General features: G+C 38.9%; 1 protein-coding gene across 1 annotated transcript in view; it reads left to right on the forward strand.

Moving 5' to 3' along the window:
* Positions 1 to 8,724, forward strand: part of LOC128642596 (junctional adhesion molecule A-like) — a 59,414-nt gene extending 50,690 nt beyond the window's left edge. The window contains exons 6-7 of the mRNA XM_053695370.1: positions 7,900 to 7,999; positions 8,322 to 8,724. Coding sequence (XP_053551345.1) covers positions 7,900 to 7,999; positions 8,322 to 8,332 — 111 coding nt within the window. The 3' untranslated portion in view covers positions 8,333 to 8,724. The remainder of the gene's footprint in view (positions 1 to 7,899; positions 8,000 to 8,321) is intronic.
* Positions 8,725 to 17,286: the final 8,562 nt, after the last annotated feature.

A 17,286-nucleotide genomic window follows, 5' to 3' on the forward strand; every position in this document is an offset into this window, starting at 1 on the left:
TTCTTTTTTTTTTCTGTTGATGGACAGGTTCTTAGTTACTAATAAACTCCTTCCTACCAATATGCCTGCAAAATCTAAGGATAAAAAGATGAGGAATAGTTTTGGCAGCTGTGACTTAAACACTGAAGAGAGACTCCAGACTAGCACTACGACAATTGATACTGACGCCCTGGTGAAACAAATTTCCAATATCTTTACGCCACAATTTGAAGGGGTAAAAAATGATCTTATCTCTCTTACAAATGAAGTAAGACTTTTCTCAAATAGATTAACAGACATTGAGAATAGAATTGTTGATTTTGATACACTACAACAGTCGCAACAAGGGTCCATTGATCTTCAAGCTAAGATGATCCAATCTTTGCAACTGAGGTTAAATGAATTAGAGGATAGAACGCGCAGGAATAACCTGAAAATTATAGGAATTCCTGAAACAGCTGAATATGCAGACTTAGCACATTTGGTCTCAGTCCGATTGCCTCAAGCACTGGGAGTACCAGAAAAATATTTACCATATACCAAGGAGAGATCACACAGACTTGGTCCCCCTATGATTAGAAACAACCAATCAATATTAAAAAGACCTATTATAATAAAATTCCTTAAATACCAAGATAAACAGAACTTGTTGTCACTATATCGGCAGCACATGCCATTTAGCTTTGAGCACAATAATGTCCTGTTTTTTCAGGACTTTTCTAATGAAACTTCCAAAAACAGACAAGCTATTGCCACTCTCTGCTCTCAACTAATAGAATTAGGATTTAAGGCAACCATGATTTACCCAGCCAAAATAAAAGTTATGCATAATTCTAGCGTAGTCATCTTAGATAGTGAAGAGAAAGTTAGCTAAGTTAGGTATAAAGAGTTAAGACATTGCCATCTCTTTTTCTCTTTTTTTTTCCTGCTGGATCGTATGCCAGCCTTTGCTGGTTTAGTGTTGTTGTGTGTGTGTGTTCTTTTATTTTTTTTTTTTATTTTTTTTTTCTCTCTCTCTTCCTTTTTCTCTGTCTCGCCACTTATTTCTTCTAGTTTCTTCTGATCTCTCCCAGAGGTTTTAATACATACACTCTGTCGCTACTATGAAAAATATGCTTAAGCTCCTTTCTTGGAATGTGGGAGGGATATCCTCCCCTATTAAAAGGAAAAGAATTCTGCAGTACCTTAAAAAATTTACTCCCGATGTAGTGTTCGTTCAAGAAACCCATTTAAACACTATAGAGGTTGACAAGCTATGGATGGGCTGGATAGGTGAAGTGATCGCTACTCCAGCGATTGGGTGGAAGAGAGGAGTAGCCTGTTTATTCAACAAGAACTTAGACTTTAAAATAGCTACGCAAATCCAGGATCCTGAAGACAGATTCTTAATTCTGAAAACAGAAATTCAGGGAACCAACTTTACATTCTGCAATTTGTATGCCCCAAACGATTTTAATCCCAAATTTTGGGAAAAATTATTTACTAGACTAATAGAGTTTTCAGATACTCAACTAATAATTGGAGGAGATTTTAACTGTGTTTTCAACCCTTTTTTAGACCGCTTAAAAGTACTTAATAGACAGAGATATGTCAAAGAAGCCAAATTTGTTACAAACTTTGCAAAAAATTTAAAACTCAGAGATATATGGTGACTTCAGCACCCAGATGAAAGAGTTTTTTCATGTGAATCAAAATCCTTTAAAACATTCTCTAGAATTGATATGTTCTTGATTCATGAATCATTACTGAGTGCTGAAATATCTTCCAATATCTCTGATATACTCTTTTCGGGTCATGCAGTTATATCTATTCTCATTCAAACGACCCCCAATTGGAAGAGACAAACTGGGAAGTTTTTTTCCCCTCTTATCTACAATCCAATATAAAATTTAGAAACTGGTTATTAGATAAATGGAGAGAATTTAAAAACCGAAATATTGATTATCTGTCTAAAACGGAAATATTCTGGGAATCAGCGAAGGCGGTTCTCAGAGGAGAAATTATTGCATATATGTCTAAAAGAAAGAAAATTACCACTAATAGGGATCTCCAACTAACAAACTCTGTTAAGAACCATTATGCAAAATACATAGAAACACCTTCTAGAGTGAATTGGTTGTCATATCAAAAAACTAAGGTTGAAAGGGAAACTTTTCTTAATCAACAAGTAGTACAAAAAGACATTAAGCATAATGCAATTTATAACCGATTCTCCCCGAAATCAGCCAAATTATTAGCAAAAATAGCCAAATCCAGAAAAAAAAACAATTATATCGGAGCTATCTCAGTTGAAGGAGTCAATTATAGTTCTCCGAAATATGTTATGTCCCATTTTTTTAAATTCTTCCAAAAATGATACGCTCTGGACTCACCTAACTTAGAAGCAAAAGAAGCATTTTGGAAGAGGATTAAGCTGCCAAAGTTATCGCTAGATCAGATGTCAGTGCTGAACAGAGATATTACCTTGGAGGAGGTTCTACAGGCTATTCATAACTGCGAACGGTAAAGCCCCTGGGCTGGACCAAATTCCTGTTGAATTTTATAAAATTTTAGAGGAACACATAGCCCCTCTTCTTGTTAAACTCTTTAACATCTATTTTATACAGAGAATAAAACCATCTAAATATTTTACTGCCTCAAACGTAACCCTTATTCTTAAAAAAGATAAGAATCCTAATCTGATAGACTCTTACCGACCAATATCTCTGCTCAACACTGACTACAAACTATTAAGTATTCTCTCAAAAAGACTAGGACCTCTTATTGGAGAGATAATAGGGCCCGACCAAACCGGGTTCATACCTGGGAGAACATCCCAAAGAAACATTAGATTAGCTATGGTCCTAATCGAACATTTTACTTCTCTTTATAAGAATAAAAATCCTGTCAAAGAAGACTTTGCGTTGTTGACTATTGATGCAGTCAAAGCTTTTGACTCGATTTCATGGGACCATCTATTCACCACTCTAGATCAATTTGGATTTGTAGGCGGTTTCTCTAAATTTGTAAGGACACTCTATCAAAATCCAACATTACAATTGAACATAAACAGAATCCTTTCCCCTAGTATAACTCTTTCTAAAGGTACTAGGCAAGGATGCCCACTCTCCCCCTTTTTATTTAATCTAGCTCTGGAACCATTAGCGGTACTCTGTAGAAACACACTAGAAGGTGTCTTATTAGGGGGAAAAAGACATATCTTTATATGCAGATGATATACTCTTCTATATGGGCAACACTAAAATAAATATTCCTTGTTTATTAGAGATCATAGCTGAGTTTGGTAAATTTTCAGGATATAGAATTAATCTTCATAAGTCAGAACTCTTATGGATTATTGCAAAAAAGGACAGTCTCTACCTAAACCCTTTTATTCAAGCAGAACATAAAATCAAATATTTAGGTATTTCGCTCTCCAAAAATCCTAACGATTGGTATGAACTGAACCTCCAGCCCTTATGGCAAAAATGTTCTTCCTTACTACAGAATTGGACCAGACTGCATCTAAATCTCTCAGCTAGAATAGCCTTGGTTAAAATTATCTTATTCCCCAAATTGCTATTTGCCCTTCAAAATGTTCCAATAATTCTAAAAACTCAAGATATTAAGAAATTCAATTCTAAGTGTTCACATTTTCTCTGGGGCAAAAGAAGACCCAGTATATTGATTAATAAGCTATCTCACCTGAGGAAATATGGTGGTTTTGCCTTCCCTAATATCAAGCTCTATAACTGGGCATCTTTAAGCAAAATCGCTTTAGATTGGCTCTCTGAGTCAGAATTTATCACCAACTTAGCAACAGAAGAAGCGTTAGTCTTTCCATACTCCCTCAAATCGTTGTTGCACTCAAAAATGGATGTACTTACCAAAAAGAGAATACCAAAATACACGATAATGAATATCCATCTAGCTTGGCATCAAGTTTGTAAATTCTTAAAAGTAAATATAGAGCTATCTGTATATCTCCCAATTAGGGGCAATCCTGAGTTTATATCTGCTCTTCAAACAGCAGGGTTCAAAAAATGGTCACAAAAGGGGCTTAATTATATATTCCAAATAAATGATACACAGCTAAAGACGATCAAATCATTTGATAGTCTGAAAGTAGAATTTGACCTAGAACACAAATCCTTCTTTGCTTACCTACAGATCCGTCATTTAATTTCATCTAAAAGACTATTAGACCATATTCCCTGGTCAGCGGGGAATTTGGGTGCAGCTGTGAACCGCTTTAAATTAGGTTTTCATTCCATCTCATTTATCTACAACCTCTTACTCTCATAGGATGCCATAGTTAAAAAGGTAAACTTATTCCATCAATGGATGGTAGATTTTCCTAATCTTAATTTTGACCATTTCAATGAGAGCTTCTTAAAGATAACTAAAGTTACAAAAGGGATATCCTTCAGAGAATCCCATATTAGACTATTAAAAAGATCATATATTACTCCTAAAAAGATGGCCAAATGGTACCCACTACCTAATAATGTTTGCTCAAGATGTAGTTATCCAGCCTCTGACCTCTTCCATGCTTTCTTTACTTGCCCGAAAATACAGAAACTCTGGGCACAGGTAACTTTTTGGCTAAACAAATTTCTCCCTTTGAAAATCCATTTGGACGCTTGTTCAGTGTTCTTTTTAGTTACAGCACAAAATCCCCAAAACTATCAGCTAATTAACTTAGCTATAATAGTTGCAAGACAAATGATCCTAAGTTCATGGAAAGACCGAAAGGCGCCTTCTATTGCGGCCTTTATTAAGAATATGTTATACCAAATGCTACTAGACCAACAAGACCCAATAATATTTACTGATAATAAATTAAAACTCTTTTTTCAAAAAATGGGAGAAGGTTATACAATCTCTTCCTCTGGATACTCAGACACAGATTCTAAAACCTTTTCGCTCCTCTGCTCTCTTCCTTCAATTGCTGCAGTCGGAATGCTTCCTGCCGCACTGGCGGTAAATTCCTGGTTTCACTCTGGGAGACCCTTTTTTTTTTTTTTTTTTTTTGTTTTGTTGTTGTTGTTGTTTTTTGTTCATGTTCCCTTCTGTCTTATCCGTTTGTCTAACCTATAACTAAATTAGTAATGGACCCGCTCTTAAAATTCAGACTTTGCCTAAAAAGTAGAGTACAATTTTTGCGCTAGTTTTGATTAGATCTATTTGATAAATGAAATCTGTGGCATAAGTAGAACCCTCTTTATATTCTTTCTTTTTAGCATATTGCTTCATAAGAGATATACAATTATTTTTAGACTAGTTCATAGGTTTATCCCTATTACTAGGTATTAATTTCTAGAGCACATTGTTCTCTATTGTCACCAATGTTTCTATAGCAGAGTCGTTTATTATAATTCTTTTTTTTAAGACGTATATTTCTAAGGGAGAAGACACGGATATTTTTGTTTAAGTATATTATTGTTAATTTACTCTGCACTAAATGATAAAATCCCAGCACTGTATACAATTTGTTCTCTCTCTTTTTTTTTTTTCCTTTTCCTCAAGGGTAGAAGGTTGAAGATCTTCCATTTATGCATATTTTTGTAAACACTGATATAATATGGATGATATCTTTGTTTTTTGTTTTGTTGTTTTTTGTTTTTTTTTTGTTCTATGATATACATTTTTCTGCCCTGCGTGGCGCACAAATATTGAACTGTACAAATGTATACTTTGCTGGACCTAATTAAATATGAAAAAAAAAAAAGATTATTAGCCTATTAATGGCCTTAGCCCTAGTGTTGGCTCTAATTGGCATCTAATTACCCTCCACCATCTACCAATGCAGACATTGAAGAATTACACAAATGTGCAGGGCTTTCAGGCTTCCTGCAGAAAATAAGGAGATAAGCTGGCTCTGCTTCCCTGTGCTCTTTCTACATTGGCCCAGTCCGCCACTGGTGTGTTCTCCACAGCTCTGTATTCACTATTCAGTGATACTGCCCACAGTTCCTTGTTTCCTACACTTAGTGGAACACCCACCCCTCCCCCCCACAGCTCTGTGTGTTCCACTCAATCTCCCCACGCAGCTCCATAATCGCAACTACCTATGTGTGTCCCTACAGTGACATTCCCGCTACAGATAGAAATCTAGATACTGTTTATATAAAGCTCCTACTGCAGATGGATGTCTCTGCTTCAGCATACTGCATGTGGATGCTGCTCCTGTTAACACTGACTCCTGCTGTAAATAATAAGTGCGCACTTTAATTTAACTTTTACAGCCTGCTCTAAATAACTACCACGGCACCTGTTCCTGGACTACCTCCTGCTCCAAGTAACTAGCGTGCAATATTTCCCTGGTCTTACTGGTACTCTCTCTCCTGACCTCTAGTGGCACCAAATTTTTATTTTTTTAGTATATTCCGTCCTGGTCTGTGCACACTTTTAAAAAGCATGTGCGCCCTGTTGGGAAAAGGTGTGTGCGGGCACGGTGCTGGTAAAACAGAGGCCTCATCCTGACTGCAGCCTGACCCTGGCATACGCTGGCAGGAAAGAAAGGATGAGGTGCACCAGCACACAGCGTTGTGTAGTTGAAAACTTTTATTAGCAGATAAAAATATTCTCCCAAATAGGGAAGCAAACTTGGATCACCGGTGGCAATGTGAGTGGTGTGGGCTCCACTCAGGGACTGACTGCTGACATGTTTCGGCTCAGAAATCCGTAATCGTAGCTGCAGGCTCAGATTACTAATTGCCATATAAGCCTGATAGTAGAATCTGATTGGATAAAATAAAACCATTACCTGACATGGAGTCCACACCCCAAACCACAATTGCCTTGGTGTCAATAATATGAAACACATTTATTTTATAAATGGCAATTACTTACAATTCAAAATTTAAAAGCTATATGCAAATATAACAAATCAGCTGAAAATCAGATAGGACAATTTACAAGAACGACTAACATAGAATAACACTATGAACACATCAAATACAAATTCTTAATGTAACCAATGTAACAATCCTTGTAAAAATATGCTCTCTAGTTACTACGATACTATACTTGTCAAAGCAAATTCATTTATATATACAAATATGGCAATATTTGACAAAGCATAGGTGTTGTTAGAGAGAAGAAAAATCAGAAAAGTCATCAAAGACAAAAGATAGTCTCATTAATATGTGCACCTTTTGATATATGCACCTTTTGAAAAATTTGCGTCTATGTATGTGTGTGTGCACCTTTTGAGAAACGGAAAACCATTTTATGCTGCTAGACAAATGCATCATATTAATCAGTAGGCATGCTAAAGTGTTAATCTGACATGGAATAACAAATGGGTACAAATGTTTAACTAGCAACTGTTTAAACTGATAGAGGATGGAAGACAATGTAATGATGTAGTGATTGCTCACTGGCTGCTGAGGGGAAGCTGACAGCTTAGGCTACATAGACATCTCTCCATAAATAAAATTGTAATAGTTTAAAGAATTTCAGTTGAATTTTTTTATTTTTATTTTAAAGGGACTTTAAAAGCTGAACGAGTAAATTCTTTGACCTAGGTTTTTAGTTTTTTTTTTTTTTATTCTTTACATAGAAACAAGTATCCCTCTGTCATGTAATAGACCATTTTCTCATCATTTGTCACCCTTACTTTTAGATTTGCATTTGCAAACTTTAAACTGTAACTAACAAGTTACATTACAACACTATGGCTTACCTGAGCTGTCAAACCTGCAACCAATATTCCGTTTAGCCCTGTCTTGTGCTTCTCTCCTGGGCTTACTACCAACCGCAAAGCCCCTTGTTGTGGAATCCAGTTAACATCTCTAGTTAAGCCATAGGATTTCTGCAATGCATTGTATATACGGTTATTCATTTTAAAGACTAGTTATGTACATAATTTAATGAAGCTAAGTAAGGATTAGTATAAATAATATTGCCATAAAGTAATAATTGTTTGTCATGCAGACATTTGAAACAGTGCAGAAAATTGATGCTGGAGACTATTACTGTGAAGCTACAAACTCTCAGGGAAAGCAAACCTCTGCAGCTGTGACTATGAGTGTCGGTAAGTGGCCTGCATAACTTTAAGGAACAGTGTACTGTAAATAGTTTTTCCCTTAATGTGTTGCCAATTACTTGTTTTACCAGTTGCAGAGTATAAAATGTATGAGAATGTGCTTGCTTAAGGTTTTTTTGTGTATATGAATTTGAAACCACAACCTAGTAAAATGGGTTGAGCTTGTGTAGGTATTATCAGATCTCATTACTTTATCACATTGTGTACATATACATGCTTCTTTATCTTATATCTGTCCGTAAACCAAATACCAATACTCGGAGAGAACAATGGAAAATTAACATTTTATTACCTTATCTCTTCTATACAGTGGCGGACTAACACCAACCAGGGCCCCCGGGCAAAAGTGTGGCAGGGCCGCCCACATCCTCTTTGCTCCACCTACCTACCTCCTCTGCCCCTTCTATCTCATGTGCCCCTCCAACCTCCCTTGCCCCTCCCATCTCATATGCCCCTCCCCCACCATGTTTTTATGACTTCTACTTCAAAGGCTTGTGCGCAATGGGCCTAGTGGCGGATCCAGAGTCAAATATCAGGAAGGGCAATATGGCAGACCATTTTATATATATCTAACATCCACCAGCTCCGTGATGTCATCATGGAGGAGTGGAAGAGGACTCCAGTGGTAACCTGTGAAGCTCTGGTGAACTCCTTACCCAAGAGGGTTAAGGCAGTGCTGGAAAATAATGGTGGCCACACAAGGACATTTCCACTTAGGGGTGTACTCACTTTTAAGTAAGGAGGTAACCGCAACCTGGACAAACAGCTCCTGACCCGGAAGCCCAAGAAAACTTGATGAGCAGTAAGACCTGACCTCCTGGTGTGCCAGCCAGTAGCGGCGGATCAGACCGCAAAAATTTTCAAAAAAAGAAAATAGGCAGGCACAACTCCAGACTGCAAAAATAGTAAAAACAGAAAAGTGCTTTATTATTCTTCATTAAAAGACATGCAGACAAGGCAGTGAAGGAGACCGACAGTTTAACATGTTTCGCGCCTCCATGGGCGCTTACTCATAGACTAAAGTCTGTGTCTGAACTCTAACCCTTTATAGAGCATGGGAGCAGCCTAATTTAACCACTTCATGCCTGAAAGGGAATAAAAATAAGAGTGAAAACAATTTCCTATGAGACACTGACAAAATCATTGCTGTAATCTATAAATATACTTAGACAATATTTTCCTAGTGTATAGTCCCATTATTTCTATATAGAGAACTATAAAATGATGTTACCAAAAATAGAAACATATTAACATAAATATCTTGAACAATCAGCATATATTTACAATTAGCTTTCTACTACTTTGATTTCTTTTTTAGAAAAATAATGTTTTCTTTCTAGAATATTTTGTAGAACAAAGAAATATGTGTATATGAACTAAGCTGTACATTATTACAAAATTCACATGTTGGGTACTGAATAGGATGTGCCACAGATTCTACAAGAAGTAAGAAATGTGATAACATAAGTCATGTCCAAATATTGATACAAACTCTATCATGCATGTTATATCTATTAAACACAGTAGCTGATAAAAATGATCAACACTATCATCAATACCTATCAATAATATAGATATTAGTTATCTATAAAAAAGTTTATATCACATTCTCTGTTCATGCCTTGTGGCGAGCCTGTGCATAATTTCAGAATCCAATAAAGTTCTTTCTTTTCCAGTATGTTATCCCTATTGCCACCTCTTGGTGGTATTTTAGCAATATCTATGATTTGTAATGAAAGATTCGCTTTATTAGTTAAGTGTAAATTATTAAAATGGTCTGCCACTGTAGAATCTTTGCTAAAGTTTTTTACATCCCTAACATGTTCATTAAAGTGTGTCCTAACTGTTCGTGTGGTTTTCCCTACATATTGGATTCTGAAATTATGCACAGGCTCGCCACAAGGCATGAACAGAGAATGTGATATAAACTTTTTTATAGATAACTAATATCTATATTATTGATAGGTATTGATGATAGTGTTGATCATTTTTATCAGCTACTGTGTTTAATAGATATAACATGCATGATAGAGTTTGTATCAATATTTAGACATGACTTATGTTATCACATTTCTTACTTCTTGTAGAATCTGTGGCACATGCTATTCAGTACCCAACATGTGAATTTTGTAATAATATACAGCTTAGTTCATATACACATATTTCTTTGTTCTACAGAATATTCTAGAAAGAAAACATTATTTTTCTAAAAAAAGAAATCAAAGTAGTAGAAAGCTAATTGTAAATATATGCTGATTGTTCAAGATATTTATGTTAATATGTTTCTATTTTTGGTAACATCATTTTATAGTTCCCTATATAGAAATAATGGGACTATACACTAGGAAAATATTGTCTAAGTATATTTATAGATTACAGCAATGATTTTGTCAGTGTCTCATAGGAAATTGTTTTTACTCTTATTTTTATTCCCTTTCAGGCATGAAGTGGTTAAATTAGGCTGCTCCCATGCTCTATAAAGGGTTAGAGTTCAGACACAGACTTTAGTCTATGAGTAAGCGCCGGCGCAAAACATGTTAGACTGTCGGTCTCCTTCACTGCCTTGTCTGCATGTATCTTTTAATGAAGAATAATAAAGCACTTTTCTGTTTTTTCTATTTTTGCGGTCTGGAGTTGTGCCTGCCTATTTTCTTTTTTTGAAAATTTTTGCGGTCTGATCCGCCGCGACTGGCTGGCACACCAGGATGTCAGGTCTTACTGCTCATCAAGTTTTCTTGGGCTTCCGGGTCAGGAGCTGTTTGTCCAGGTTGCGGTTACCTCCTTACTTAAAAGTAAGTTGTGCCTGCCTATTTTATTTTTTTGTGTACTCACTTTTGTTGCCAACGGTTTAGACATTAATGGCTGTGTGTTGAGTTATTTTGAGGGGACAGCAAATTTACACTGTTATACAGGATGTACACTCACTGCTTTACATTGTAGCAAAGTGTCATTTCTTCAGTGTTGTCACATGAAAAGATATAATAAAATATTTAAAAAAATGTGAGGGGTGTAATCACTTTTGTGAGATACTGTATCTATGTTTATGATTGAAATAGGGGAATTTAAAGGGATATGATATAAAACATGGTGTTGGCCTGTTAAGGGGTCAAAGGTGTTTGTGTGTGTGTATTTGTTTGTATGTAGATATGTATGTGTGCACACATACATACTGTACACACATACATACGTACTGTACACACACACATACATACTGTACACAAACACATATATAATCTACACACATAGAAATATGAAAATACTTTATCTTTATCTATTTTACATCTGTTCTAGCCCTAACACTTTGATTTAGGTCTCCAGAAACGCTAAATTTTTCAACACTATTATGTGTTGTGCTTGAGCACATTATATAACTCACCACTTGTTCTCTGAGCGATGATAGTGCGCCTAGCACTAAATTGAAAGTATAGGGCACAGTTAAAAAATGATGGTCGCGCTAACATTCTCTGGTAAATCTTTTTTACCATTGACTTGTAAAACCAGATTATGCCCTATTAGTGCAGGGTCACCATATGGATAGCGCTCCACTTGTAATCTAGGTCACAAAGGGGTGAAGATCTGTAAACTAACAGCATTTATTTAAACAAATTTATACTTGAGTAAAACTGTGTCACATATTAGTTATTTGCATATGGCGCCCACTGCGTCTAAAATTGGGAAGTAACAAGATACAAATATGAAAGACCAACCCTGCTGCCTTATGCTAACAAGATATGCAGAGCGCACAAAACTTAAATTCTAAGCATATGAAAGGGCTAATAGCAGCAATTATGTGTTTTTTGTATAAAAAGATTACCTGGGCTAGCAATTAGGGTGAATAGAGCAAGGCACTTGCCTTTGTCACTAGTGATGTTGCAAACTTAAAATTTTCCGTACGCGAACGGTGGACTCGAACTTCCGCAACTGTTCGCGAACGGGCGTACCGGGCAAACCGCCATTGACTTCAATAGGCAGGCGAATTTTAAAACCCACAGGGACTCTTTCTGGTCACAATAGTGATGGAAAAGTTGTTTCAAGGGGACTAACACCTGGACTGTGGCATGCCGGTGGGGGATCCATGGCAAAACTTCCACGGAAAATTACATAGTTGATGCAGAGTCTGGTTTTAAGCCATAAAGGGCATAAATCACCTAACATTCCTAAATTGTTTGGAATAACGTGCTTTAAAACATCAGGTATGATGTTGTATTGATCAGGTAGTGTAAGGGTTACGCCCGCTTCACAGTGACAGACCAAACTCCCCGTTTAACGCACCGCAAACAACCGCAAACAGTCCATTTGCACAACCACGAGATAGATAGATTTGATAGATACATAGATACATAGATTAGATAGATAGATAGATCAATAGATGCAATATACATTTGATAGATACGATAGATAGATAGATAGATAGATAGATAGATAGATTTGATAGATATATAATTTCCCAGACAGAGAATTACAAGACGTGCGGTCTGGGACCCATGGTAAGGTTCCCAGAGGCAGTTGCGGCACCAGGGGACGTGTATATGGCATGTATTTTAGGAACCGGGAGATGGAAAAAGATGCTTGGTCGGTCCTCCTACTTCAAATTTGGGGCACTGCGCGTGCAATCGTGGCCGGACTTTTAGCCGACGGCCATTTGGCCGACGGACATTTGTCTGACGGACATTTGGCCGAAACACAAGTGGCTGTCACAAAACAGTCCGGTCACGAGATAGATAGATTTGATAGATAGATACATAGATTACATAGATCAATAGATGCAATATACATTTGATAGATATGATAGATAGTTAGATAGATTTTATAGATAAATAAATAGATTTGATAGATATATAATTTCCCAGACAGAGAATTACAAGACGTGCGGTCTGGGACCCATGGTAAGGTTCCCAGAGGCAGTTGCGGCACCAGGGGACGTGTATATGGCATGTATTTTAGGAACCGGGAGATGGAAAAAGATGCTTGGTCGGTCCTCCTACTTCAAATTTGGGGCACTGCGCGTGCAATCGTGGCCGGACTTTTAGCCGCAGGACATTTGGCCGACGGACATTTGGCCGACAGACATTTGGCCGAAACACAAGTGGCTGTAACAAAACAGTTCGGCCACGAGATAGATAGATTTGATAGATAGATACATAGATTACATAGATCAATAGATGCAATATACATTTGATAGATACGATAGATAGTTAGATAGATTTTATAGATAAATAAATAGATTTGATAGATATATAATTTCCCAGACAGAGAAATACAAGACGTGCGGTCTGGGACCCATGGTAAGGTTCCCAGAGGCAGTTGCGGCGCCAGGGGACGTGTATATGTCATGGATTTTAGGAACCGGGAGATGGAAAAAGATGCTTGGTCGGTCCTCCTACTTCAAATTTGGGGCACTGCGCGTGCGATCGTGGCCGGACTTTTAGCCTACGGACATTTGACCGATGGACATTTGTCCGATGGACATTTGGCCGAAACACAAGTGGCTGTCACAAAACAGTCCGGCCACGAGATAGATAGATTTGATAGATAGATACATAGATCAATAGATGCAATATACATTTGATAGATACAATAGATAGTTAGATAGATTTTATAGATAAATAAATAGATTTGATAGATATATAATTTCCCAGACAGAGAAATACAAGACGTGCGGGCTGGGACCCATGGTAAGGTTCCCAGAGGCAGTTGCGGCGCCAGGGGACGTGTATATGTCATGGATTTTAGGAACCGGGAGATGGAAAAAGATGCTTGGTTGGTCCTCCTACTTCAAATTTGGGGCACTGCGCGTGCAATCGTGGCCGGACTTTTAGCCGACGGACATTTGGCCGACGGACATTTGGCCGAAACACAAGTGGCTGTCACAAAACCGCCCGGCCACGAGATAGATTTGATAGATAGATACATAGATTACATAGATCAATAGATGCAATATACATTTGATAGATACGATAGATAGTTAGATAGATTTGATAGATAAATAGATAGATTTGATAGATATATAATTTCCCAGACAGAGAATTACAAGACGTGCGGTCTGGGACCCATGGAAAGGTTACTTCCTTTTGCACAATCGAGTACAGGTTGGGGATTGCCTTTTGTGCAAAGAAATTTCGGCCGGGTACCTTCCACTGCGGTGTCCTCTATCAGGGGATGTGTATATGGCATGGATTTTAGGAACCGGGAGATGGAAAAAGATGCTTGGTCGGTCCTCCTACTTCAAATTTGGGGCACTGCGCGTGCAATCTAATGTGCCACCAGATAGGAGTGGTGTGTTAAGTAGTACTATTCCTATCAGTTTAATCCTGTTAAGTGTCTTTTTTTTGTTTTTGTTTTTGAAGCCACACACTGCAGCACCAGAGGCCAGAAAAATTTGGCATGTACACATGCCTGAAAAATTAGGTATTGTTGCAGCCGCTGCTGTAGCAGTGGCCAGAAAAATTGATGTTTGTTTCCCAGGCAGAAAGTGCCCTAAAACATTGCGGCTTGAACCCTAGTTGGTGGCGGATAAGTCACGCAAGTCATCCGGCATTTGAAGATAAAATACAGCAGCGTGTGGACCATTTTTAGCCCAAGGCAGCTCATCTCATCAGGCCTTTTTTACTCAAATGTATCGCCCAATGTCTGTCCCTTCGGGATCCATCCCTCATTAATCTTAATAAAGGTGAGGTAATCTAGACTTTTTTGACCTAGGCGACTTCTCTTCTCAGTGACAATACCTCCTGCTGCACTGAAGGTCCTTTCTGACAGGACACTTGAAGCGGGGCAGGCCAGAAGTTCGATTGCAAATTGGGATAGCTCAGGCCACAGGTCAAGCCTGCACACCCAGTAGTCAAGGGGTTCATCGCTCCTCAGAGTGTCGAGATCTGCAGTTAAGGCGAGGTAGTCTGCTACCTGTCGGTCGAGTCGTTCTCTGAGGGTGGACCCCGAAGGGCTGTGGCGATGCATAGGAGGTAAAAAGCTCTGCATGTCCTCCATCAACAACACGTCTGTAAAGCGTCCTGTCCTTGCCGGCGTGGTTGTGGGAGTTGAAGGATTACTTTCAGCTCTTCCCCTGTTAGATTCACGTTGTGCTGTGACATGACCCTTATACGCTGTGTAAAGCATACTTTTTAATTTATTTTGGAAATGCTGCATCCTTTCCGACTTGTTGTAATTCAGTAAAATTTCTGGCACTTTAAGCTTATACCGGGGGTCTAGTAGCATGGACACCCAGTACAGGTCGTTCTCCTTCAGCTTTTTTATACAAGGGTCCCTCAACAGGCACGACAGCATGAAAGACCCCATTTGCACAAGGTTGGATGCCGAGCTACTCATGTCCCGTTCCTCGTCCTCAGTGATGTCACTGAAGGTATCTTCTTCCCCCCAGCCACGTACAACACCACGGGTACCAGATAGGTGACAATGAGCACCCTGGGATGCCTGTTGTGGTTGGTCTTCCTCCTCCTCCTCAAAACCACATTCCTCCTCTGACTCCTCTTCCTCACAATCCTCTTCCAGCATTGCCGCAGGTCCAGCAAGAGATGCTGATAAGGCTGTTTCTGGTGGTGATGGTGACCACAACTCTTCCTCTTCACGCTCATCTATGGCTTGATCCAGCACTCTTCGCAGGGCACGCTCCAGGAAGAAAACAAATGGTATGATGTCGCTGATGGTGCCTCCTTAAAAGGACGCATGAGCCTACAGGCATTGCGCATGAGCGCCTAGTAACGTGGCAAAAAAATTCCCAGCTCCGCAGAGGCTGTCCTAGCACCCCGGTCATACAAATACTCGTTAACGGCTTTTTCTTGTTGGAGCAGGCGGTCGAACATTAGGAGTGTTGAATTCCAACATGTCGTGCTGTCGCAAATCAAGCGCCTCACTGGCATGTTGTTTCGCTGCTTAATATCGGAAAAGTGCGCCATGGCCGTGTAGGAACACCTCAAATGGCCACACACCTTCCTGGCCTGCTTCAGGGCGTCCTGTAAGCCTGGGTACTTATGCACAAAGCGTTGTACGATCAGATTACACACATGTGCCATGCACGGCACATGTGTCAACTTGCCCAATTTCAATGCCGCCACCAAATTACTTCCATTATCAGAAACCACTTTGCCGATCTCCAGTTGGTGCGGAATCAGCCACTGATCCACCTGTGCGTTCAGGGCGGACAGGAGTGCTGGTCCGATGTGACTCTCTGCTTTCAGGCAAGTCAACCCCAAGACGGCGTGACACTGCCATATCTGGGATGTGGAATAGTACCTGTGGAGCTGGGGGGGTGCCGTTGATGTGGAGCAAGATGCAGCAGCAGAAGAGGACTCAGCCGAGGAGGTTATGGAAGAGGATGGAGTAGGAGGAGTAGAGGAGGTGGCAGCAGGCCTGCCTGCAAGTCGTGGTGGTGTCACCAACTCCTCCTCTGCAGAGCCACGCATTCCATGCTTGGCAGCCGTCAGCAGGTATACCCAATGCGCAGTGTAGGTGATATACCTGCCCTGACCATGCTTTGCAGACCAGCTATCAGTGGTCATATGGACCCTTGCCCCAACACTGTGTGTCAAGGAGGTAACAACTTTACAAGACAAAAATGTGAAATGTAACACTATTGTGATTTGGTAACACTAGCTTCAAAGTGAAACCAAGTAGTATAGTGTAAAGTTGTTATAAAGTATAGTTTTCAGGATATACTGAATACTTAATTATATACCCAGGTGTCACGTTAGACCCTTATTGAGGGAGAAGCGACATGTTAGACATTAGATAGAAAATATGCGAAAATAGAATCTCTATTTGTAATCCTCAGTGATCTCTGTAGAAAATCCTTAAGTAAGGTAAACACAAATTTCAGAGTTGTAATCCACAATGAAAGGTTAGAAGTAGTTATTCATCAAATAACATTTAGACAGTCACACTTGGTATGAATCTTAATATTCTGCTGAGGATAATACACAATTGGAAAACACAGCCTCAATCTGAAGCAGATCACAAATCAGGCTAATGCAAAGTATGTGCACAGTATGTGTTGAACTAGTAATCCCAGTTAGCATGAGAAGCGGTAGAAATACAGGCAGAGAAACACAAAACAGTAGTTGTGGAAGGTTAGAAAATGTTACTCACAAAGTTTGTTGTCCGAACCTGCTGCCTGTTCTGACTCCTTGTGCGCGCACAATTTGGTCCCAATCACTTCCTGTTAGTGTTGCAAGAAACAGATCCCTGCTTGTAGAAAAAAGGAAACAGCTTCTCTGTAGTTGTTAAGATGCCAAGACACTACAGGCTAGGAATTAGCAAGAAGT

This window comes from Bombina bombina, chromosome 1, assembly GCF_027579735.1.
Source record: "Bombina bombina isolate aBomBom1 chromosome 1, aBomBom1.pri, whole genome shotgun sequence".
Taxonomy (NCBI): domain Eukaryota; kingdom Metazoa; phylum Chordata; class Amphibia; order Anura; family Bombinatoridae; genus Bombina; species Bombina bombina.